Source organism: Pseudophryne corroboree, chromosome 8, assembly GCF_028390025.1.
Source record: "Pseudophryne corroboree isolate aPseCor3 chromosome 8, aPseCor3.hap2, whole genome shotgun sequence".
Lineage (NCBI taxonomy): Eukaryota > Metazoa > Chordata > Amphibia > Anura > Myobatrachidae > Pseudophryne > Pseudophryne corroboree.
This window is the reverse complement of record NC_086451.1, coordinates 49,061,874-49,087,097: the sequence shown is the minus strand read 5'-3', so window position 1 is coordinate 49,087,097 and position 25,224 is coordinate 49,061,874. Positions and strand designations below refer to the sequence as shown.

Sequence of the window (25,224 nt, the reverse complement as noted above, 5' to 3'; positions counted from 1 at the left end):
CATTTTTTAACTATTTTATCAAACACAACCTCCAGGCATACACTTTAGCATCCTTCATTTATATTTACATTCTTCTAGAGTATTAATATGTGAAACTGAACATGGAAGGAGAAATATAACCAGTGAGAAAATCTAGCATGAGGAAATATGTGTGATATTCCAGAGATTTGTTTTACTTTGGATTTCAGGTATATGATTTTGGGAGCTATTTATCAAAGCTCGAAGAGAGATAAAATTGTGAGAGATAAAGTACCAACCAATCAGCTTCTGCATTACACTTTACAGACAATGGGGTAACTTTACTAAGATGGGAGTTCTATTTAAGATGGGATGTTGCCTTTAGCAACCAATCAGATTCTACTTCTCATTTATCTAGCACCTTTTAGAAGATAATACCTGGAATCTGATTGGTTGCTGTGGGCAACATCCCATCTTAAATAGAACTCCCATCTTAGTAAATTTACCCCAATGGGTCTATTTTACTAAGTGGACAGAGATAAAGTACCAGCCAGTCAGCTCCCTAATGCCATGTTACCAGGGAATACGTACTGCTTACTGGCAGATTGGATCCCGGCTGTCATGATCCCGACAGCGGGATCCCGTCCGGCAGTATGCCGGCAGCGGGGCAAGTGCTAGAAAGCCCCTTGCAGGAACGGTGTCTCGCTGCACTCACCACAGATTATATTCTCCCTCCATGGGTGTTGTGGACACCCACAGAGGGAGAATAGCCTGTTTAGCCGGTATTCCGGTGGCTGCATTTAACCGCATGTCAGGATTCCGGTGTGTGGTTAAATGAGCCATCGGAATCTGAACTGGCGGTATCATGATTGTCTCCCGCTACTGGCTGTGTTTGAAAAATGACAGAAACTGGTTGATTGAACTTTATTCCTCTCCAAGACTTAGTAAATAGATTCATGTGTTTGAAAAATGACAGGCGCTGATTGGTTGGTACTTTTATCTCTCACAAAACGTATCACTATCCAAGTTTTGATAAATACTTTGTCTTGAATTACACACATGCTGTATGATTTGTATTAGTTAGTTCAACCAAATGAAGTAATTATCATTTTATATGGTGGTAACTAGTGCAATAGATTGCTGCATGATTTGACCTGTGAATTGCAGGAGCCCTCATCTACACTCTGACCCTCATTCCGAGTTGTTCGCTCGTTAGTTTTTTTCTCAACCGAGCGATTAGTCGCAAACTGCGCATGCGCAATGTTCGCAGTGCGCCTGCGCCAAGTAAATTAGCACAAAAGTTTGTTATTTTACTCACGGCCTAACAAAGATTTTTCATCGTTCTGGTGATCGTAGTGTGATTGACAGGAAGTGGGTGTTTCTGGGCGGAAACTGGCCGTTTTATGGGTGTGTGCGAAAAAAACGCTGCAGTTTCTGGGAAAAACGCAGGAGTGTCTGAAGAAACGGGGGAGTGTCTGGGCAGGGCTGGTTCAAGGGCGCAGAGCGCCCCGGGCAGGAAAGGGGCGTGGCCTAATACAGGGGGCGTGGTGAGTCACGCCCCCTGTACATTGAAAGCGCCGCTTGAATGCTGAGCGGTGCGCGATGACGTCATCGCGCACCGCACAGCAAAAGGTCCTATCCACGAAGAGAAACTAGACGCTATGCGTCTAGTTCCCTTCGTGGAGAGGACCTTTGCTGTGCGGTGCGCGATGACGTCATCGCGCACCGCTCAGCAGTTACTCTCCACGAAGGGAAACTAGACGCATAGCGTCTAGTTCCCTTCACAGGAGGCGCCGAGGACGGGGACGGCAGCGGGCAGCGGAGGCGGACGGGGGACACAGCGGGCAGCAGTGGCGGATCTTGCCACGGTGCGGCGCCCTCCGGATGGCGCCAGCGCCCTCCGGAAGGCGGCGCCCCGGGCAAAAGTCCTGCTTGCCCGTGGCAAGAACCGCCACTGTGTCTGGGTGAACGCTGGGTGTGTTTGTGACATCAAACCAGGAACAAAACTGACTGAACTGATCGCAGTGTAGGAGTAAGTCTCGAGCCACTGAGAAACTGCTAAGAAATTTCTATTCGCAATTCTGCTAATCTTTCGTTCGCAATTCTGCTATGCTAAGATACACTCCCAGTGGGCGGCGGCTTAGCGTGTGCAAAGCTACTAAAAGCAGCTAGCGAGCGAACAACTCGGAATGAGGGCCACTGAACCAGTATTTGCAACAGGGCATGAAGCCGATCATTTCAGTTTGGTCACTCACTGATCTGGGGGGAAATTTTTGAAAAAGCAAAAAATCCACATATTGCTCATAAAAAGAAACATTTATGTAATTGCGCCTCCATTTTGCAAGCTGTATATGGAAAATGTCATTTTATAAAAAAGATTTTGATAAGGAGCTGCCTTGTTTAGATGGTAAATTCATTACATATTTGTAACTATTTGCACTGAAATAGCAACAGTAATTATTCACTTGCTTTACCCAACATTGTTTATTCTCATCTGAGCACAAACAGAGCCATTTTAATTACAGGTCAAAAGATGCAATCTTCCACTCCCCATACTAGGAATATTACTGCTCCTAGTATTTAGGAATAATTAATAATATGGTACAAGACACACAACAGATAATAGGGAGACGCTCCTCTTTCACACTGGATTTAAAGGTAAAAAGGCCAAACAAAATATATTATAGGCTGTGTCTTTAAATATAAATACTATCACTTACATTGCTCTAACAGCAGCCCAAAGCCATAGGTCTATATCTAAGTGCAGCTGTAACCTTAACAGAAACATATATGACATAAACCTAACTGAGGCTGTAGATGTTTTTGGAACCTTTGGGGTATATTTACTAAAGTGCAGGTTTTTAGAAGTGGAGATGTTGCCCAGAGCAACCAATTAGATTCTAGCTATTATCTTCTAGAAGGTGCTAGATAAATGATAAGTAAAAGCTGATTGGTTGCTATGGACAACATTTCCACTTCTGAAAAACCTCACCTTAGTATATATACCCATTAATGTTCTCTGATCTCTCACTACAGAATAATCTGTAGCAGTGGAAACAATATTGCTCTCCATATAACTCAGAACTTCTTACTTTTGGGAAACCATTGCAGCAGGTGTATGTGTTCTTGCCTCAGAATTGTGGAGAAACTAATGTCACATTGGTCTTGACCAATGAAAGTCTTAAAGGAGCCTTGACCACAAGTGCACCACTGTCCTGTCACACTGCCTGAGAATGGGGCACACTATACTGTTTCTGCCACACCATGCAAGCTTTTTCTCATTACTGGTATCTATATTTTAATATATATTAATCCCCAAATACTTTCATAAAAACAGTAACTGAATCAAAACTAAAGGCAGACACACCAGGTCATACAAACAATTTGTCAGGAAACATTGCAGTTATGTAATTTGAACATTGCACATATATACATAGCAATACACCAATAGCAAAGTCCTACCTTAAAATGCAAGGTGCAGAAATGTATTTGGGACCTGTTTTCCAGCCACTGCTTGCTGAGTGACTGTGCTGGAGAGACTGGTTTTATAGTCTCTACTACAGTATCTCTGAGGGTGGAGACTTTCTTAACTCATTAGAATTTCCAAAGTGTTATTGTTTCCTGCTGCAGATAACCTTACTCAGTAATATATCTCCATAGACTTCCTCATACTGTGTGACTATGCTAATCTATGATATCACCTGTATCAGGAGTTATTTATAGTATTATAGTTCTATTCTGGGAGAGTCAGCAATTAAATGAGGCAATGATGGGTTTATTTTTAATATGATTTTTTTTTTCCATTTCCTTACCTATTTCATAACCTAACATATGTTTATCATTACATAAATAAACCTTGTTGGTAATCACAACTACCATATAACATAGAAACAAAAATTAGAAGAGTAAATGGATGTGTGCAAAATTAGGTCAAAATGTTGTTCCTCATTCCCTGTACGTTATATATTTGGTGGTGTACTCAGGGTTACACAGTACCTGGTCTTTTTTGGCGGGATCCAAATTAAATTCTCTGATATAATTTCAGAAATGGATAACAAATGTATATGTATATTTAGCCAGGGTGTGGATCTTACTATGGATCTTGGATCAAATTGTATCTGTAGGTACTGTAAGTAGTGGCACCTTTTCCTCATAGAAAAAAACACTGTTTATACTATATAATTATGTATTAATATTCACTGAACAATAATAATAATAATAATAATAATAATAATAATAATAATAATTATTATTATTATTATTATTTTCTTTATAAAGCTCAATGTAGTTCTCAGTACTGTACATTGTGATATAAACAAATACAGTAAACTTGCAATGACATGAAAGAAAAGATAAAGATGACCTTGCCCAAGTGACCTTACAATCTACAGTAAGTATCAGTTGAAGCTTTGGTATGTACAGTAGCGGACTATCCTGTCATTGTTTTGGTATGTACAGTAGTGGACTATCCAGTCATTGTTCTTGGATACAACCACTGTGCTATTTCTTGCCTCCAGGCAGTTGTCACATACAAGTACAGTACTAGTCCTGGCTTTGGGAAATTGAGAACCACAGACAGCACAGCAGTTCCTGGCAGTAATTACAGGTGTAATGCTAGTTTCTGGTTGGTGGGAGTTAATTATTACAGGCATCGTGCCAGGTTCTGGTAAATTGGTCATTTCAGGTATAGTACCAGTTTCTGGCTCTGGGAATTTGGGAATTGCAGGCATTGTGCAAGGTTCTAGCTGAGGGGAGTTGGTAATTACACACTTTGTGCTAGGTTGTGGGAAGTAAAGGCATTGTGCAAGGTTCTAGCTGAGGGGAGTTGGTAATTACACACTTTGTGCTAGGTTGTGGGAAGTATAGGCATTGTGCAAGGTTCTAGCTGAGGGGAGTTGGTAATTACACACTTTGTGCTAGGTTGTGGGAAGTATAGGCATTGTGCAAGGTTCAAGCTGAGGGGAGTTGGTAATTACACACTTTGTGCTAGGTTGTGGGAAGTAAAGGCATTGTGCTAGGTTCTGGCTTTGGGAAACTGGCACTGTATAGCCATCTATAGTACTAGTTGGTAAATATAGACATTGCTGGTTCTGAGAAGTTGATAACTCCAGTTACTAGTACAATCTGTCGAAGTCGGAAAATATTACAGTACACACATTACGTACAAACTCCACACAGATGGCCTCTGTGTGCGTACTTGTTCTGCCGTGCGTGTGCATATTCGCAAGTTGCGTATGACCGCTCACACGGTCCTGCGTATTAGCGCGTGGTATGAGTAATTACAGTAGCATTTGTATTCGCATGGAAAAGCCAGAGAGACATATCTCATTTTCTTTCTTCTTTTTTATATAACAATTTTTATTGAAGAGAAGGCACAGTGGGTCATACAAGCATTATTTGATTGAAGACAGATCACATGAAAAGACATGATGTGAAGTTGTTTTGAACAGGATCGTCGTGAAAAGGAAATGGTTCAAAGTGCGGTATATAAGTGGGCACATAGGGGAGAAAACGATATATGTCAATCATAAAGAACATGTGGCTCCATTACCCATTGAGTGCATCTTGCATAATAAATCACGACAGTTACATCAATTACATCATATGGGCCTGAGGGAAACGAATGAAAAAAGAGTCAGACATGCCCCCTTATGTCGAGAGTTATAGGCGCAACAGAACAATAAATCAATCAACACTTGAACATTTTCCACTAGTAACCCATCCCCCAATATTAATTTTCTATTTTTATAGAAGACAAATATTAAACGAAATGTACAACAATTAAATTGCAAAATAGAGAAAAGTAAGGGGGGGGGGGGGATGAAAAGGAGACTAAGAAGCGAGAGATGGGAAGAGGAAGGGGTGGGGGAATAAACACAACCAAGACAAAGACATTATGTATCATAAGTCCCGAGAGGCACAGTAATCCTGCAGAGTGGTGAGAATCACCCATATTCAATAAATAATAATAATAATAATAATAATAATAATAATAATAATTTTATTTATATAGCGCTCTTTCTCCAACAGGACTCAAGGCGCTTGGAGTTATACAGTTTAAAAATATAAGGTCACATTGTACATACATCATTGGGAGTACAGTATTCAGGTAATCTGTCTAAGCAGGAACCAGGTAGTGGACTCAAAGATCTTTTAGATCCTGAGTTGAGTGGACTCATTATAACTCTGTAAAACAGCATCCCATTTCCCATAAAATCTAGGAGCTCCTGATTCTATGTCAGGCACTATAGCTTGTCTTTCGTAGAAAATATTATTCAGTAAAGATGCCTTCAATTCAGCAATAGAAGGAGAGTGTCTATGCAACCAGTGAGTAAGAATTCATTTCTTAGCTATGGTAAGTATAACAGTTAGAGCAGGGACGCTGCTCTTGCCCTTGACTATAGATCTTTTCTGGCTCTTTGCCTCTGACTGGTTGGCCACCCCTGGCTGAGGGCTAAATTTGAGTGCAAGAGGGGAGTAAGGGGGTCAATATCAGAATCAAGAGACATTGCAGTTGGTAATGAATATGCAAAATGGCGAGATTGTAGATACATAAAGAAATGACAATTTGGTAAATTATATTTATTAATCAGGGTAGAGAAGGGGTATATTACACCGCCTGGGTCAAAGATATTTTGTATAGATGAAATGCCCTTTTCCTTCCATGTAAGGTAAGTATGGTTATCAAGGCCAGGAGTAAATTGGGGATTACCCCAAAAGGTAGTGTGGGTGGAGTTAGCAAAATTCCTATGTAGACGCTTATTAATAGATTTCCATGCTTTATACTGTAAGTGTCGCAGAAGAGTACATTAGACTTTAAATGTGGGGGGATCAATGAGGCGGGTGCATGAAGTAAGGCAGCTGGAGAAAAGGGGTAAAAAAGGTGTTCCTCTACATCAGGGAGATGGTATACCGAGCCGCCAGAAAACCAGTCTACAATGTAGCGAAATATAGCAGCATTCGAAAAAGCAGAGATGTCTGGCATCCCAAAGCCTCCCTCCACCCTTGGCAATCGTAACGTGTGGCGAGATACTCTAGATTTCTTCCCTGCCCAAATAAATTTTGTAAAAAGAGAGTCAAATCGTTGGGTATCAGGCTTAGATAACTGCAGTGGGAGCATTTGGAGAACGTAAAACATTTTGGGAAAAACAAAATTTTTGACAACCACCACTCTACCGGATAATGACAAGGGTAAATCCATCCACCCCTTCAATATCTTTTCGGAAGAGGAATAGATATGATGAAAATTTGCAGAATAAAGGGCGTTTAGGGTAGGGGGAATCATAATGCCTAGATATTTAAGCGAAGAATGACAAATTGTAAATTGTGTCATGGAAGAGGATAGGGGGGTCGAGGAATTGTTAGAGCCCAAGGGGAGGAGCCGGGATTTATCATAGTTTACTCTAAAGCCTGAGAAGGAGCCAAAGTGTTCTATAATATGTTTTATAGCAGGGATAGAAGATTGGGGCTGTGAGATAAATAGTAGCATGTCATCAGCAAACAAACTGAGATTTATCTACGTTGCTCCAACAGTAATACCAGAATATAAGGGAGTTGTACGCAAGGCAATGGCCAGCGGCTCTATGGCTATAGCAAATAAAAGAGGCGAAAGAGGACATCCTTACCTGGTTCCCCTGTGAAGAGGAATCTGGGAAGAAAGATACCTATTAGAAAGAATTTGGGATGAGGAATCAGTATACAGAAGCTGGACCGCACGGATGAAGGCATCCGGGAATCCAAACCTGTGCATTGTATTAAACAGGTGGTCCCAGGTGACTAAGTCAAAAGCTTTTACGGCGTCTAAAGATAAAAGGGCATAAGACTCTCGACTCTCCGAATCCTCCAGCTACTGCATGATAGCCAGTACCTTGTGCACATTTATCGTAGAATGATGGCCCCATATAAATCCTGTCTGGTCTTCCTGGATAAGGGAAGGCAAAAAGGGCTTTACCTGATCCGCCATAATTTTTGTGTAAAGTTTGTAATCCGTATTTAATAGGGAAATTGGTCTATATGAGGTGGGAAGTAGGGGATCTCTGCCTGGTTTATGGAGAATTTTCAAATTGCGGAATTGAATATAGAGGGGGAGGGGACCCTGTAAGAGTAGGTTGAAAAAGGCGCAGAGGGGTTTGACTATGTGGGGAGCTAAAAATAAGATTTTAAACCTACCGGTAAATCTTTTTCTCCTAGTCCGTAGAGGATGCTGGGGACTCCGTAAGGACCATGGGGTATAGACGGGCTCCGCAGGAGACATGGGCACTCTAAAGAACTTTTAGTATGGGTGTGCACTGGCTCCTCCCTCTATGCCCCTCCTCCAGACCTCAGTTAGAGAACTGTGCCCAGAGGAGATGGACAATATGAGGAAAGGATTTTGTAAATCCAAGGGCAAGATTCATACCAGCCCACACCAAACACACCGTATAACCAGGAATATACACAACCAGTTAACAGTATGAACAAAAAACAGTATCAGTCAATGACCGATCTTAACTGTAACATAACCCTTATGTAAGCAACAACTAAATAAAAGTCTTGCAGATTTAGTCCGCACTGGGACGGGCGCCCAGCATCCTCAACGGACTAGGAGAAAAAGATTTACCGGTAGGTTTAAAATCTTATTTTCTCTTACGTCCTAGAGGATGCTGGGGACTCCGTAAGGACCATGGGGTTTATACCAAAGCTCCAGACCGGGCGGGAGAGTGCGGATGACTCTGCAGCACCGATTGAGCAAACACGAGGTCTTCCTCAGCCAGGGTATCAAACTTGTAGAATTTTGCAAAAGTGTTTGAACCCGACCAAGTAGCTGCTCGGCACAACTGTAATGCCTAGACGCCTCGGGCAGCCGCCCAAGAAGAGCCCACTTTCCTAGTGGAATGGGCCTTTACTGAATTTGGTACCGGCAATCCAGCCGTAGAATGAGCCTGCTGAATCGTGTTACAGATCCAGCGAGCAATAGTCTGCTTAGAAGCAGGCGCGCCAACCTTGTTGGCTGCATACAGGACAAGTACACAGTTAATCGACGTGTGTGGTAGAACCCACAGCTCACCGATAAAAGAAAATTCCTTTGTTTGGAGCACTCTTTTTAGATAATATGTATGTGATGATGAAATATTTATTCAAGATTAAAACGTAACCATTATTTTTCAAATTTAGACTATAAAATACATGGGGTAATACAATTCAAATAGTATTTAAAGAATTCCCCTAGAAATATAATGTTGGACATAGAATTTGTCCTTGTGGCAAAAATTAATCAAAAATCATATGTAATCATAAAACTTGAGCCTATAATTCATACACAGCTCAAAAGACAGTCATCAGGCGGCATCAGGGTTCGCCTAACACCACAAATGGGACCACGAGCCGCCGCCTGTCTTCTCTCTTTGTTTTCAACGGCACAGCCCGCAGTCTCACTCTCATCCGTCTTCCGCTTTCTGATGAGGTCAGATAGCAGAAGGGACTTTCGGACTAGAGTGCCTACTGTTTTCTTTTCTCACTGCTCACAATACAGTTACCCACACCCCATTGTCTATATACTAATGGGATTTGTTCCCTCTGATATGTTAACAATTAGTGGTTTACTCAATGTGTAAACATCAGTATTTATTTGGCATCATATATTCAGTTGACATTGCCATGTAAGAGAAACTGTGCTGTGGGAACGTAATTTAATTATCTCTAATATATTTTCTATGCAATTACACCTCATTGTTTCAATAAGCGAATTGTGTGCACTTAATTGGTATCCCATTCAGCCAAAAATAACGAGGCTGATTTGGGTTTTTCTCTATATCATTCTTTTCCCTTCTCTTTCTCTTCTACACTCCATATGTACATATATCCCTTTTCCAGTGGCGCATTTGGACCCTGCAATGCCGTTTTGGCATCAAGGTTCACCTAACACCACGTGAGGAATTTAGGTTTTTGTCCATCTGTAATTTTTCTGGACACAGCTCACCTTCCCACTCTCATCCGTCTTCCGCTCTCAGATGAGGTCAGACAGCAGATGGGATTAGTGAATAGAGTGCCCACTTATTCTATTCTTCTGCACAATCTGTGTTTTTTTTTTAAACAAATTTTGTTAATGGTTACAACCCTGTGTGATACCTTGTGACACCAACATTTAGATACATACTTTGAGGTTGTTACAATGTTATCCTTATATTGCTTTGCCCAAGGAATACTCTGCTATGTGTATTATGAATTACATTGTTTATGATATACTTAGCCACATGGCTGGGTAGCCACTCATTATTTGAACTTTATACAGTGTATTACTAATACTATTCTTACTGGAGATATAACAGAGGAGTCATGCCGATGTAATTATCATATTTTTGTTATTTAAGCTGGGATTTAGGAGGATATGTTAGTTTCATGTGCAGACTTTCTTCAGCCACAGGATCTGATGACTTACAATGTATTATGTATGCTGCCTGCTGGAAGTTAGACAGATGACTGTCTTTTGAGCTGTGTATGAATTATAGGCTCAAGTTTTATGATTACTTATGATTTTTGATTAATTTTTGCCACAAGGACAAATTCTATGTCCAACATTATATTTCTAGGGGAATTCTTTAAATACTATTTGAATTGTATTACCCCATGTATTTTATAGTCTAAATTTGAAAAATAAAGGTTACGTTTTAATCTTGAATAAATATTTCATCATCACATACATATTATCTAAAAAGAGTGCTCCAAACAAAGGAATTTTCTTTTATCGGTGAGCTGTGGGTTCTACCACACACGTCGATTAACTGTGTACTTGTTACATTATTCCTGGAGCACCTCCAACATAACGGATAGCTATCCATTGGGGTCTATTTTGTATTAGTTGTTTTTTTCTGAGTAATTTCTATATTTTAGTCTGGTGCGGGATAATCTCTAGTTTATTTGCATACAGGACAAACAGAGCCTCTGTTTTCCTAACCCTAGCCGTCCTGGCTACGTAGATTTTTAAGGCCCTGACTACATCCAGGGACTGGGATATTTGTGTGGCAGGTTAAACCAGTTCAGTCTGTGTAATATAACACACCTCTCATTATTTCAGCATTCAATCCTTGTTCCACTGACTTTTCTTACTGCCTGCCTTCTTGTTTTATTGTTAGTAAATAGCTTGTCTGGTTGGATACAACTTTGTATTATACGGCGCAAGAAGATCTAATTTTGCAATTTATAGAGCAAGAATTAACATTGAAAATATGACAGCCACTGAGTCTAAAGAAATGTTACACATGGATTAAACTTTTAATTTTAAATTAGTTTCTTACATTAAAACGTATAATTTATCTGCCAGTATGTGGACACATTATGTGGGATTTATATAGGACATTTCTTCCATCCTTTGCACCTTTTTGGTGTGATATCATTTGCCAGATTCTGTTCCTGACTCTCAGCTCTCAAGTGCGTTAGAATACAAAGCATACACTAGTGTCCATGCTATCTACCTAGCTAGTGATTAAACAGTAGCAGCTGCAGTACAGCCCAGGTTTGAGCGCATTACGTCATTTGTATCATTCACATTGCAAGACCAGGAAAGTAGAATAAATTATTGCACTTTATTTAAAATCATACAAAATATGAGCAAAAAAATTAATTCTGAAAAATATTTTTTTCAACTTAAAATAGGTGTCAGAATTTATAGTTGTGTTTCATTTTATATTATATTTTAAAACAATCACATTAAGGTAAGTATAAACTGTGCGGAATATGTCTGTGCTATATAAATAACTGGTAATAAATAATAATAAATAATATATCTTATGATGCTTGTTATTTAATAGTACAGTATGTAGCACTACAATGTAGAACAATGTACCAGCATACACACTATATGATCCGCTGTACAGAGGTGCAATGTATGGCTAGATGCTGCATGTAACTACACTGTGACGGCCATGGAATCACATAATTGGGCGTGCAGCACATCCGATAGGATGATTCAATGAACGACGCCTGGGAACGATGGATTGAGGGTACACACTATCCATGGTGTACACTATATCGCTCTGATCCACGTCAGACAATATATTGGACGATAAAACATATATAGTGTGTAAACAGCTTTAGACTGCTGATAATACTGTGTTATATGCTACAGTAACTTAAATAGCTTAAATAGTAAAAACGCTTAAAAAACAACAACTCTTCATTTTCCAATTTACAATGTAACAATATACACAGTGCGCACACAACGTTTTCACACATATATAAACATACAGTATTAACATACGGTAAAACATTTCTGAGTCCCGCCTGCGGGACTTGTAGTACAAGTTAATAGGTAGGTGACTAATGCAGCATTTATTTCCATGTTACTACAGCACATCTTCCTTCATGTTCTTAGCACGCTCAAACAGCTGCATAATCCTAGCAGCCGGCACACAGCCTTCCCGTAATATACTGATAGTCCCTGGAAAGGAATATATATGTTAGCAGATACCATAACGTAATTGAGTGATGATGTTCTAATCTAAGTTATTAGACAGTTAATTGAATGGCAAGCACTGTTAAGAATATGTGTTAGAAGACAAAAAATAATAAATGAACATGAGACATATAAACGCATAAAAACAATATGCTGTGTTTGCAGCTCTTTTTTGGCTTATTTGTGGGGATGGATATGAATTTAGGCGATGTACAAGATACTTCTGGGGAGCGTTGGTGTCACAGTGCGGCCCTCATTCCGAGTAGTTTGCTCGTTGCCGTTTTTAGCAGCGCAGCGATCAGGCTAAAAATGGGCTGTTCTGCGTGTGCATACGGGCCGCAGGGCGCACGCGCTCAGTACTTTCACAAAAAAACTTTGCAATTTTACACAGGGCCGAGCGGCGCTTTTCAGTCGCTCTGCTGATCGGGGAGTGATTGACAGGAAAGAGGCGTTTCTGGGAGGTAACTGAGCGTTTTCTGGGAGTGTGCTAAAAAACGCAGGCGTGTCTGGGGAAACGGGGGGAGTGGCTGGCCGAACGCAGGGTGTGTATGTGACGTCAAACCAGGAAACAAACAGTCTGCAGTGATCGCAAGCTAGGAGTAGGTCTGGAGCTACTCAGAAACTGCAGGGAAATATTTAATAGCAGAACTGCGAACCTTTCGTTAGCAAATCTGCTAAACTAAGATACACTCCCAGAGGGCGGCGGCCTAGCGTGTGCAATGCTGCTAAAAGCAGCTAGTGAGCGATCAACTTGGAATGAGGGCCTTTATTCTTAACAGCGCTTGCTATTCGATTAACTATCAAAATGTATTTTGCATACAAGCTGCTCACATTTATTAGCGCTAGATGTTACCCTGATTTCTAAGTTATTAGACAGACTGAGATTTGGAAGAGTATTTTGTTTCCATTTGGTAGATTTTATGCATTGAAATAATGAAAGTTGTTTGCCTGGTCTGTCTATTGTTATAATGCAGAAATATAACCTGTAATAGTGATAGATTTGCAGAGAGAGTTACAGATATTTGAAGTCTGTGTAAGATAAAAGTATTCACCTTCATCTATTTTGGTGCAGATTACTACAGTTGATCCCACAAGTTCATTGGAACATCCATCACACAGAATCGCATCCAGTTTGTGGCTCAGGCGTCTGTAAAAAATGACATTTATAGTGTAATCATTGCACTGTATTGAGCAATGACTGAAAGTGCATTAGACATGCTAGAATACAATGGCAGATTGTCTCTCTTATCTATACTTATAATAAAACGGTGAGGGTTGTATCTGTGCATTGCAGACATATACTACTAGGTACTGTTTATGAACTATGGAGACAAAACAAAAATTCAGAATTTTTGTGTCTGTTCATGCCGGCATCACACAAAAACTACTGGAGGAATTTGGATCATGTATTTACTATTGTATGGCTTAGTGACCTAGAAAGAAACTAATGTGACATCAGAGAGAGGAGCAATAAAGGAAAAACCAGACACTTGGCGCTCGGTGCGAGCATTGTGAAGGCTCCTCAAGTTCAAAATGACTATATGTAATGCAGTAAGTACATATATATATGTATATATATATATATATATATAATATATACATAAATTGCATACCCTGCAAAATCCTCAGGGCTGCAGGCGGAGATCTTGGGACCAGCTGCTTCTCCCATGGGCAGCTTTACATGGCTTACTCACAAGTTAGTAGCCCCAAGTATCTTTTTGTGTTAATCCCTAAAGGAAAACTGCAAATATTGTTTACAAAGAAATGTTGTGATCAGTGTATACAATATAAAACATAGATCATAATATTAGATGGCACTACTGTCACTGTAAACTTAGTTCCGATCAGTAATATCAGACATCCACATGAGCAACGTCACAGGCAAATGATAGTCTCTAATGCAGGGATCCGGTCTCTAGATCGACAAGACTTAGGTCGACAATGTCTAGGTCGGCAACTATTGGTTGACAGTAAGTAGGTCGACATGGTTTCTAGGTCGACAGGGACTATAGGTTGACATGTACTAGGTCGACATGACAAAAGGTCGACATGAGTTTTTCACTTTTTTTTCTTCATTTTTTGAACTTTTTCATACTTTACGATCCATGTGGATTACAATTGGGAACGGTAACCTGTGCCGAGCGCAGCAGTAGTGGAGCGAGGCACCTTACCCGAAGCGAGGGGACACAGAGCACTAATTGGGGTTCCAAGTCACTCTACGAAGAAAACAACACCAATAAAAGTAAAAAACTCATGTTGATCTTTTTTCATGTCGACCTAGTACATGTCAACTTAGAGTCCCTGTCGACCTAGAAACCATGTCGACCAATAGTGGTCGACCTAGACACTGTTGACCAAAGTATAGTTTATCTAACATACCACAAACCCAGGTTCTACCAAAATGTATCATTTAAAGGGTTACTAAATATTCCTGTGTTTAATTGTGTTCAGGAGAGTTGCTCTCATCCATTAGCAGATTTCAATTCCAACCAGCCAGATCTGACAGGTAAATCTTTAGGTGTATGACCAGCTTAAGATGATGACAGGTAGTAAGTAAAAACTGTGTCATTAAAGGAAACTAAACATTACAATATGTGAGAAAATGTAACAGGAGGCTATTATTAGAAAGAGCTGGTCTGGCAAGTGCAGGTAGTTGCCAAGTTGATTAATTAGTTTTTTTTAATTATTATTGTTGTTATTATTATTATTATTATTATTACTAGGAAACATATGTGTCATTTTGCTATAAAAGGCTTGCTCAGTTGGAAACAATGTACATCACTTACGTTATCACATGGTCATGGTGAGTACTATCGCTTTCTCCACTTGGATTGGCTGAGGTGATTGCTAAAGGCCCTGTCATGTCAGTAAGATGGGCTGTGACAGAGTGATCAGGAACTCTGATCATTATGGAGTCTTGGGTTCCAACATAATCATAGGCAGGCCCCACACCTAGAACACACAGAAAATCTGGTAACGGCGCTGTTAAGGTTCTACCATTCACCTAGTATAAAGCACAGACGTCATGTGTAAGGATTGTTCCATTCCAGTTACTGGCTACATTAGCAAAACTTCTACCATCAACCCCATCTCAGTACTAATGTGAGATATCACTGTTCTATTACTGAGAATGTGTATTCTGTCTCTGCTCTCTCAGGATGGGACAACCGGCATTTTAATGATTTGTAACTAAATGCAAAACATCGGATTCATTTATTAATGTAAATAGGGAAAAATGAGGCTTAATAGGATAAATGCATAGGTAATGGGACGGAGGGAAGGACGGAGATACACAATGGACAATGGTCTTTTTTCAACCTTAATAACTATGTAACTATGTAACACAGACATATCTGGAAAAGAGATGGGACTATAATAAGTGATGCAGAGTTTTGGTACCAGACTATGAGGTCACTGGTCCATACCCATGATCTTAATTCTTTCATCTGTAAATAAGAGGTCTATTTACTAAGCCTTGGAGAGAGGAAGTGGACGGAGATAAAGTACCAACCTACCAGCCCCTAACTGTCATGTTACAGGCTGTGTTTGAAAAAATTGCAGTTAGGAGCTGGTTGGCTGCTACTTTATCTCTGTCGACTTTATTTCTGTCCAAAGCTTAGTAAATAGATAAGTTTCTATGTGTGACTATATTGTCCTCAGGGGTGTCAGAACGTTTTTTTGGTTTGGAAGGCCAAGATAAAATCTCAGTTTGGCGCCCCTAGCTCCTGGCCACCTTAGGCACCTTAAGTCTCTTGCTTCTTTATGGAACTCTATGGAGCAGCTGGGAGTTGCCCCTTGTACACATTACACCTGCTAGAGCCCCTTATACACATCATGCCAGGTAGAACCTACTACACACATTACGCCTGGTAGAGCCCATTATACACATTACGCCTGGTAGAGCCACTTGTACACATTATGCCTGGTAGAGCCCCTATACACATTAGGCCTGGTAGAGACCATTAAACACATTACACCTGGTAGAGCCCATTACACATGTTACACAATACACCTGGTAGAGTCCACTATACACAATACGCCTGGTAGAGCCCATTACACATGTTACACATCACGCCTGGTAGAGCCCATTACACATGTTACACATTACGCCTGGTAGAGCCCAATACACGTTACACATTATGCCGGGTAGAGCCCATTATGCACATCTGCTAGGTAGAGCGCCTCCTCCTTAGTGCTACTCTCCCTATTCCTTCCCCACAGCGAGCAGCTATGCTGCTGTTACCTCTGCTGTTACACGCAGCACGTCTCCGCAGAGCGCAGACACTGTAGGCTTACGAGGTGGGGGGTGGAGCACATGGGGAAGCAGTGTCAGATTAAGGCCATGGGGTCCCGGGGCACTTCAGACAGTAAGGCTCCTAATAAAGAGCAGACAGATTAATTATGGATATATATATATATATATATATATATATATATACATACACATACACATACACACATACATACAGTGGTGGTCATTCCGAGTTGATCGCTAGCTGCATTTGTTTACAGCGCAACGATCTGCAGTTCTGTGCATGCGTATGTGCGTTCGTTGTGCCCATCGCGTATGGGCACAACGAACGATGCAGTTTTGCACAGGGTCTAGCGATGCATTTTAGTCGCACTGGTTGCCGCAGAGTAATTGACATGAAGTGGGTGTTTCTGGGTGGCAACTGACCGTTTTCAGGGAGTGTGCAGAAAAACGCAGGCGTGCCAGGAAAATCCCAGGCGTGGCTGGGCGAACGCTGGGTGGGTTTGTGACGTCAAATCCGGAACTGAATAGGCTGAAGTGATCGCAAGCGCTGAGTAGGTTTTGAGCTACTCTGAAACGACACAAATTTTTTTGTAGCCGCCATGCGATACAACCGTACGCACTTCTGCTAAGCTAAAATACACTCCCCAGTGGGAGGCAGCATTGCGTTTACACGGCTGCTAAAAACTGCTAGCGAGCGATCAACTCGGAATGACCCCCAGTATGCCTTCAGGATCCCGGCAGCCGTAATATCGACACCGGAGTCCCGCCATCCGCAAGAATACCGACACTGGATTCCCAAAGAGATCAGGATCCAGACGACGATACAGTATCCCGACAGCCAGGATCCGGAAGGTAAATATGAACTTCTGGGTTAGGTTTAGCGTGCGGGAGCGGGTATTAAGTTCAGGCACACGCCAGAGGGGTTAGGGTTATGCTGCAGGGTAGGGAAGGTTAGGGCTAGCCTGCCGAGAAGGGGGTTTAGGGTTAGGCACTATGGGGGGAGGTTTGGGTTTAGGCTGCGGGAAGGGGGGGTTAGGTTTAGGCAACATCGGGGAGAGGTTAGGGTTAGCCACCAATAGGGGAGGTTAGGGTTAGGCTGCGGACAGCAAGGGTTAGGGGGTATGGGAGGGTGGTTAGGGTGCCCTGTGCAACCGTCTGCATTGCCGCGATCGGGATGCCGGCATCGGTATACTGATCGCCGTCATCCCGACAGCTGGCTTTTCATACTGAACCCATATTATATGTATTCATCTCTCTCTCTCTCTCTCTCTCTCTCTCTCTGTATGTATATATATATATATATGTATATATACACACTGTACATATATATATATATATATATATATACTGTATACACTCTCACACATTTATATATATATTTACACATATATATCTTCATATATATATATATATATATATATATATATATACACACATATATGTGTAAATAATACTGTCAGCCTTACTTTTACTTTTTATTGTTCTTTTTATGGCTCTTCAAGCAGCACACGCACCCAAACACCGCTGTATCCTGGCTCCAGAATCCACACGCTGCCTTCCCTGCAGCCTGCCCGCTCAGCCAATAACTGAGCGGCAGGCTGCTTCATTCATACATTATTGGACAGATGAGCCATCGTTGAGCTGTCCCGTCTGTGGCTGTGCTCTCTGCTGCCTGCGGCTAGCCGGCCGCTGCTGCAGTGGGGACGGAAGCGCAAACCACCCGCCCGCCCGCTCCTTAATCTAGCAGTGTGGGGAAGGCAGCTTCAGCGCTGCCTGCCGTGTAAAGTTATAGTACAGCAGCGTGGGTAGCGCTGAAGCTGGCCACTGTGTTGGCACCTCTCTCGTGTTTTGGGGGGGGGGTGAGCTAAACCCCTCCCCCCCCCCCCATTCCGACGCCCCTGATTGTCCTGTATGTGGGGCAATTGATAATTTTTCTGCGTGTATTACAAGAATCTGGGAAATTCTGCAAGTTAAAATAAATGATTTGCCAATCCCTATAATTTTTTGGTCAGGATTGGCAAATCGGTTAAACCAACATGTTGGAATTCACCATTTACCTAACCCAATGATTGGGGGATTAGAGAATTGTGTCAATCTGTTGCTAATGAATAGGCCCCTTACCCCAGGCATGATTTCATTCCTCTACTGTACTAGACATTACCACCTGTTTTGGGAAGCTATTAGACCTCTCTCTACTACTTTAAAGTACTCTGAACCCTACTACCCTCCAGATTTAGTGTATGATCACTGTTCTAATACTTTCCTCCATCTGTAGAAAACATCCTTATGTAGCTTCTCAAATTCTTGATACATCTTTACACTTCAAATATGTGTAAATACAAATGCGATTATTTCAGATTGGATGTAATTCTTACCATCTCATCTTATTCTTGACATGTAAGATAATCAGGGGTCCCGATGTGGGGGCACAGAAAGAGACCTGGCACTGCCAAGAGGCATTCACCATGCCATTTTCAGTGTAAGCAGAGGGAGCCTTATGTTCCCAATTGGGCATTATCATGACCCTGAATGCTTGGTCTCACTCATATAGTACAGGATTCTGACTTTTCTCATGACAGACCTGAAAATAATACTTGTTGCAATATACTAACGAAAGTACATTAGAAACATGATCAGTGATCATATAATGCTGAAATCCCAGGGTCATGATGCCCTCCTGTTGTGTACCATGTGCTTATTAGAGGCACCTACCTGCAGCAATGTGTCCCACTCCCTGGCCATTATATTGGATTATAATAGTATGCTTTCTATGCATATGTAGCAGTATAGCAGTGTACTACATACATGACTTACCTAATCTTTTTAGCCATTCCCCCTTCTTCACAATGCAGCTTATCCCTCCGGGATAGACGGAGTCCATGAACCGCCACAAGAGAGGACTGAATGGAGGATTTAACACCCGCAGCTGCTCCAAGTTAGAAATACAGATACAGATGGGTTTCTCTGAAGGACGTTCCTGCAGCACAAGGGTAGACATAATAACATTTCTACTAACTTCTTGTACAAATCAATACAGATTAACGGGATGCAGTCAATTTACCTACAATCAAAATCTCGACGGTCAATATACTGACAACCATTGACCGATGGTCAAAATCCCAACATGGTCAAAATCCCGACATGGCCAAAATACCGACTTTTAAAATACAGACAAGGTCAAAATACCGACATTCAAAATGTCAACATGTCTTTTTGATTGAAACTGACTTGTTCATACTTTACCATCCCAGTGGACCTGGAGGGGCAATATATTAGTGTGCAGAGTGCAGTGAGGCACCGTGCTCGAAGCACACTTATATGGTGTCGATGCCGACATACGTCGACATACACACAAAAATAATGACCCGCTTGTGCCGATTTTAAATGTCAGTATTTTGACCGTGTCTGTATTTTAAATGTTTGTATTTTGACATTGTCGGGATTTTGACCGTCGGGAATTTTGATTGTAGGTATTTCATACTAAACCCCAGATTAACAACTGTAACATAATGGCATTTCATCTCATTTTCCTTAATACAGTATGTTCCATTTATTTTCTACAATAAAAGAGCTGACCATAATCTTAGCGTTTATCTATTATATTCCTTGCTGTCCCATGCTGACAGTGTGTAGGTAATCTCTCTGCCTACAGAACTGTACACTGGCAGGTAAAATGTACTTTACAGTTATTACACATATTATGGGAATTACTGTAAAATCGCAACATGTAGGAAGAATGCTTTATATCAGAGGTATAGCCTGAATATACTGGGTCATGTGGAACATGGGCACCTGTCACAGCTCTGATTACCATGGGGACATTTTCCAATTCCTGGGTGACCCATATATATATATAGCATAGTCTCACCTTTATAGTATAAATCCTACTGATGGCTTCGGGGTGTTTGCAGGAAGCAGCCAGCGCATAGACTGTGTCTGTGGGAATTCCACACACACCTCCACTCTCCAGTATTGTCGCTATCGTTCTCAATCCACTTGTACGACGAGACTCAGGAAGGAGACATGAGCTGGGTACTTCTTCCTTCTCTAGCTCCAGTTTCTGTGGTTAAAGTGATCACAAATTACACTTATGATGATAATGTCTGATCAGATAAAAGTGAGCAGTCTGTATATGTGTACTGTTTCTTATATACACTCAGGGTCGGACTGGCCCACAGGGGTATGGGGAAACCACCGTTGGGCCCCACTGCCTGAGGCCCCACTCATTCCTCTAGGGATCAGGTTCCAGACTGTGCACTTGTATCATACATGGTAGATATGTTGCATTAAACTGCACAAGTCTATTGTGTATTTCAAGCCTCTGTGGAGGCTGGCCACACCCCTCTGTAGGCTGGCCACACCCCTAAGTATGGGCCCCTATCACTGCATCCCCCCGGTGGGCCCTTCATGCCCCAGTCTGACACGGTATACACTGCATGTGACAAGTTAATTGACCGTGTTGTGACAACTGCACATTGAAAATATCTGTGGTGTAAGCCTAATTTACCGTACAGCACCAACAGCTAATATGTGGCTCCTCCAGCTACTGTACGCTGACAAGGGTTGCTGGTACTTGTAGCTCCACAAAACTGTAGAGTCATTATTATATAAGCATGGTTTGCCATATACAGCTGAAGATTTCGATCATTTATTTTAGATTTAAGACCATTTTTAGCTGTAAATAGCTGTATTAGTAATGGTATATATTTATTACTTTACCTTGAACACTGAAGGTCCCAGTGGGATTAGCTCTTTGTTGAACAAACAGTTTGTCAGCGATGCCAGTAACCCGTAGAGACAAATAATGCTAAAGATGGACAGCACCGTTACTACAGGAGGGGAAATGAAGAGGTAAGGTCATTCATTTTGTATATTAACATCAAAGCATTTAAGGCTCCGTTATGAGTTTCACACACAGATAAATACCAGAGACAAGTCACATGGCAATGGAACCCTGATACCATGGTAACTAAACAAGTGCATCATACAGATGTGTCCTCATACATATGGTCTCAATACAGCATGCAGCGCAACTGTCCCTAAATTCCAGATTATAACAAGTTTTTTTTGGTCCCTGGATTCGTCCTTCTTTTTATAAAACTGACTGCCCAATACAATGCATCATATTCTGCATTCCGATGCGCTTTTCATTGTCTGCTGTTATTCTGTTGGTTTTGTAAATTAATGCCAACATACTGTATGAGATTATAACTACAATCAATAAACATTTAATGATGGAGATTGTAGTGTACTGCCCACCAGTGGCGGATCCAGGGGGGTCACTCGGGCCCTTGCCCCCCCTGTCATTTGTGGCCTCCGTCCCCCCCCCCCGCGCTTGTGTCACTGAAACATGCTGCCGCTCAGTCCGGGGGCAGCATGTCTCAGCTGTCAGGAGGAGAGCGCGGCTATGTCTGGCGGCATGTAGCAGACTTCAAACCAGCCGCCGGTTTGTGAGCCAATCAGAGCTCGTGGACTGGCAGCCAATCAGGAGCCGCCGCTGCCGGTCCGCGAGCTCTGATTGGCTCACGAACCGGCGGCTAGTTTGAAGTCCTACACGCCGCTGCGACCGGCGCCAGACATAGCCGCGCTCTCCTCCTGACACCCTCAGAGCCGGGCGGAGAAGCAGCTGCAGCACTGCTGTGGGGGCATTTGTATACCTTCTGTGGGGGCATTTGTATACCTGGCACTGTGAGGGCAATTGTATACCTGGCACTGTGGGGCATTTGTATACCTGGCACTGTGGGGGCAATTGTTTACCTGGCACTGTGGGGGCAATTGTATACCTGACACTGTGGGGGCATTTTTGGATCAGGCACTGTAGGGGCATTTTTGGATCTAGCACTGTGGGGGCATTACTACTGGAGGCTAAACTACAATGGGGCAAACTACAGGGGGGCATTACTACTGTTGGCTAAACTACAAGCAGGCAAACTACTGGGGGCATTACCACTGGGAGGCTAAACTAAAGGGGAGGTAAACTACTGGGGTCATAACTGCAGGGGCATTACCACTGGGGGCATAACTACTAGGGCGCTAAATGACTGCGGGCATTACTACAGGCAACATTACTACTGGGGGCAATACGGGCATTGCATAAGGGGCACCACTACTATGGGGTCTATATAAGGGGCACTACCAGTACAGTGGACATTGCATAATGAGCGCTACAACTGTGGGCATTGTATAAGAAGCGCCACCTCACATGCACCGAAGCCGCACGCAAATGTACTTCCCCTTCCATGGGGCCCCCCCCTATCATTTTCTTCTGGATCCGCCCCTGCTGCCCACCCCTCATAAACATTGTTCTGTTAAAATACTTCAAATTGTCTCCCCAGGTCATGTTCCCCATATAGATATTTTCCCAAAGCATATCCCGCTATTTTGTTTTTTTTCTAATGACGCCTCATGTTCCCAGAGACAGTTTCTGCTGCTTGACTGAGGCTGCAGAAGAGGCATCGGAAGATCTCATTCTTGTGAATATGCCTCCATAGAGAAGCAGTTTACACCATCTGAAGAAATCTTGAAACAGTTCTGCTGAATCTTGTATGGTTGGGAGCTACCTGATTGCATCACACTCTGCATAATGTACTTACCTGCAACACCTGGAATTTATTTTCAAATGTTAACAATTATATTAGTACAAGGAAACACTCAACACTTACTTTCAAGCTGAAGAGGAAGTCTTTCCAATGTGAAGAGAAGGAAACTGACAACCACGGCCTCCATCATAAGGGTTAGAAGAATCAGGACTGTATTAGCATAAGAAGCTGGATAGAGGGAAAAATAAAACCTTCAGATTTGGCTATTATAGAGGCAGGCTCATATGATGGCCATTAGCATTGAAACACAAGTTGCTTGTCACAGAGAAGCTATTCATTTAATTCATATCATATTTGCCTTCTCTACTCGACTCTTGGGAGAGCAGGAAACAGTCTTGGAACCCACCTCCATCGCCTCCCTAATGTAGTAGTTGGGATATGGGTTTCATGACATGATATGCTGCAAAGACCCTTCCCCGACATCATGATCACAAGACAAACAGTATTATGACTGGAATCACAGAAATCATATTGCCAGCCCCCTTGCAGCCACTTGAACTCCCCTTCTGAGACATTTTTATTACCATTTACTGTCCTTTCCAGTGCAAATGATTGTTTTACATTACCAGGTATTTTATACTAGGAAGACAGTGGCTGCAATGAGCTCCCATGGACTGGAAGTCTGCTATGTGAATAAAATAATAATAAATCACCTCAATAATCCCAGCCTCACCTATATACAGTATATCATCCTGCTTACTCCTAAACATAGCCCCAATTTACTATTTCCTGCAGCTGCAAATTATTTTTAAATTGCACTTACCAATGGCAACTAAAAATATGTTGACTATTAAAAAAGCAATTGCACCGACTGTGAATCCTCCATCATTATTTGTAGCGATTCCTAGCAAAGAACCTAGGAAAAATAATATATATTAGGCTTTAGAAATCACAGAGAAAGATCATTGGAATTAGTCCTTGCAGTGTTCTCCATATTACACTAATAATAAATACTATATAGATTCCAGGAGACTTCTTTTTTAAATTTCTCCACAAAGTTACAATGAAATGTGAAAACTACGATGGTATTTAGATATTATTTGATATTACTGATTAATTCTTCACAGAAAATTGATAGCCTGGCTGGCAATTAGGGATGAGGAAACTTTATAGATGATACTTAAAGGAATTGATTTAGTGTATAGAATTGAAGTATATAAATCTTATAGCATGTATTCATTATGCCATGGGCTGTTTATATGTAGAAGAGTTGATTACATTGCGTTTACTTATAGATTTCTTACCTGCAAAACGCAGCCATACCCATGTCGCCCAGATAGCAGCATAACAAAATGGCAGAACTGATCCAAATCTTCGACCTCCTTGGACATCAATTCTACAGACATACAGCTGCATAATAGCACCAGGTATAAGTACCCAAGGAATAGACAAATGTGCTTGGATTGTATGGTCCAATGAACTCTGGATGGCCGCCAGTGCTGCTAATCCATTGCAGATGTAGAACAGGGGATCTGAGGAGCGGGAGCGGAGATTTTCCTTCATGTCCAATTCCTGCTCAGACTTTTGCAGGTTTCGTCTGCACCAAAACAAGGCATCCTGAAACTTGGCACTTGTTATCACGATGTTCCCAATGGGTATTAGTACTTTCTCTGCAATTGAATTAACAAGACTGGCAAATGATGTGTAAAGGGAAACTACAGTAAATATGCTGCAAGTCACTCCAAAGAATATGTAAGCAGCTGCACTTGGTATCTGCTGGATTGTGGATATAGTCATGAGGGCAAATGCAGTATTGTGAGTCACTTCTAGAATGTCTTTATTTAATGATAAAAAGCAGAACACACATGCCGCAGCCAGAAAGAACCAGTCACCAACCATCAACTGTCTGCTATTGGAGACATTTCCAGGTGTGAGAACAACTGTAACGGTAAACTCTTCCCATGACTTCACCAGCCAGAAGGTACCATGGAAAGCAAATTTAGTAGCATGGTAAACATCATCCCGTAGATAACTGTAGTAGC

At 41.7% G+C, this 25,224-nt stretch overlaps 1 protein-coding gene across 1 annotated transcript; it reads right to left on the bottom strand.

Moving 5' to 3' along the window:
* Positions 1–11,668: 11,668 nt before the first annotated feature.
* On the bottom strand, positions 11,669–24,816 carry LOC134947470 (uncharacterized). Its single transcript, XM_063935554.1, has 9 exons — positions 24,487–24,816; positions 24,006–24,098; positions 23,306–23,410; positions 21,363–21,472; positions 20,512–20,703; positions 19,458–19,620; positions 15,175–15,340; positions 13,441–13,535; positions 11,669–12,373 (listed from the first exon to the last, which is right to left on the bottom strand). The coding sequence occupies exons 1-9, from the start codon at positions 24,743–24,745 to the stop codon at positions 12,279–12,281; spliced, it is 1,278 nt and encodes a 425-aa protein (XP_063791624.1). The 5' UTR covers positions 24,746–24,816; the 3' UTR covers positions 11,669–12,278.
* Positions 24,817–25,224: the final 408 nt, after the last annotated feature.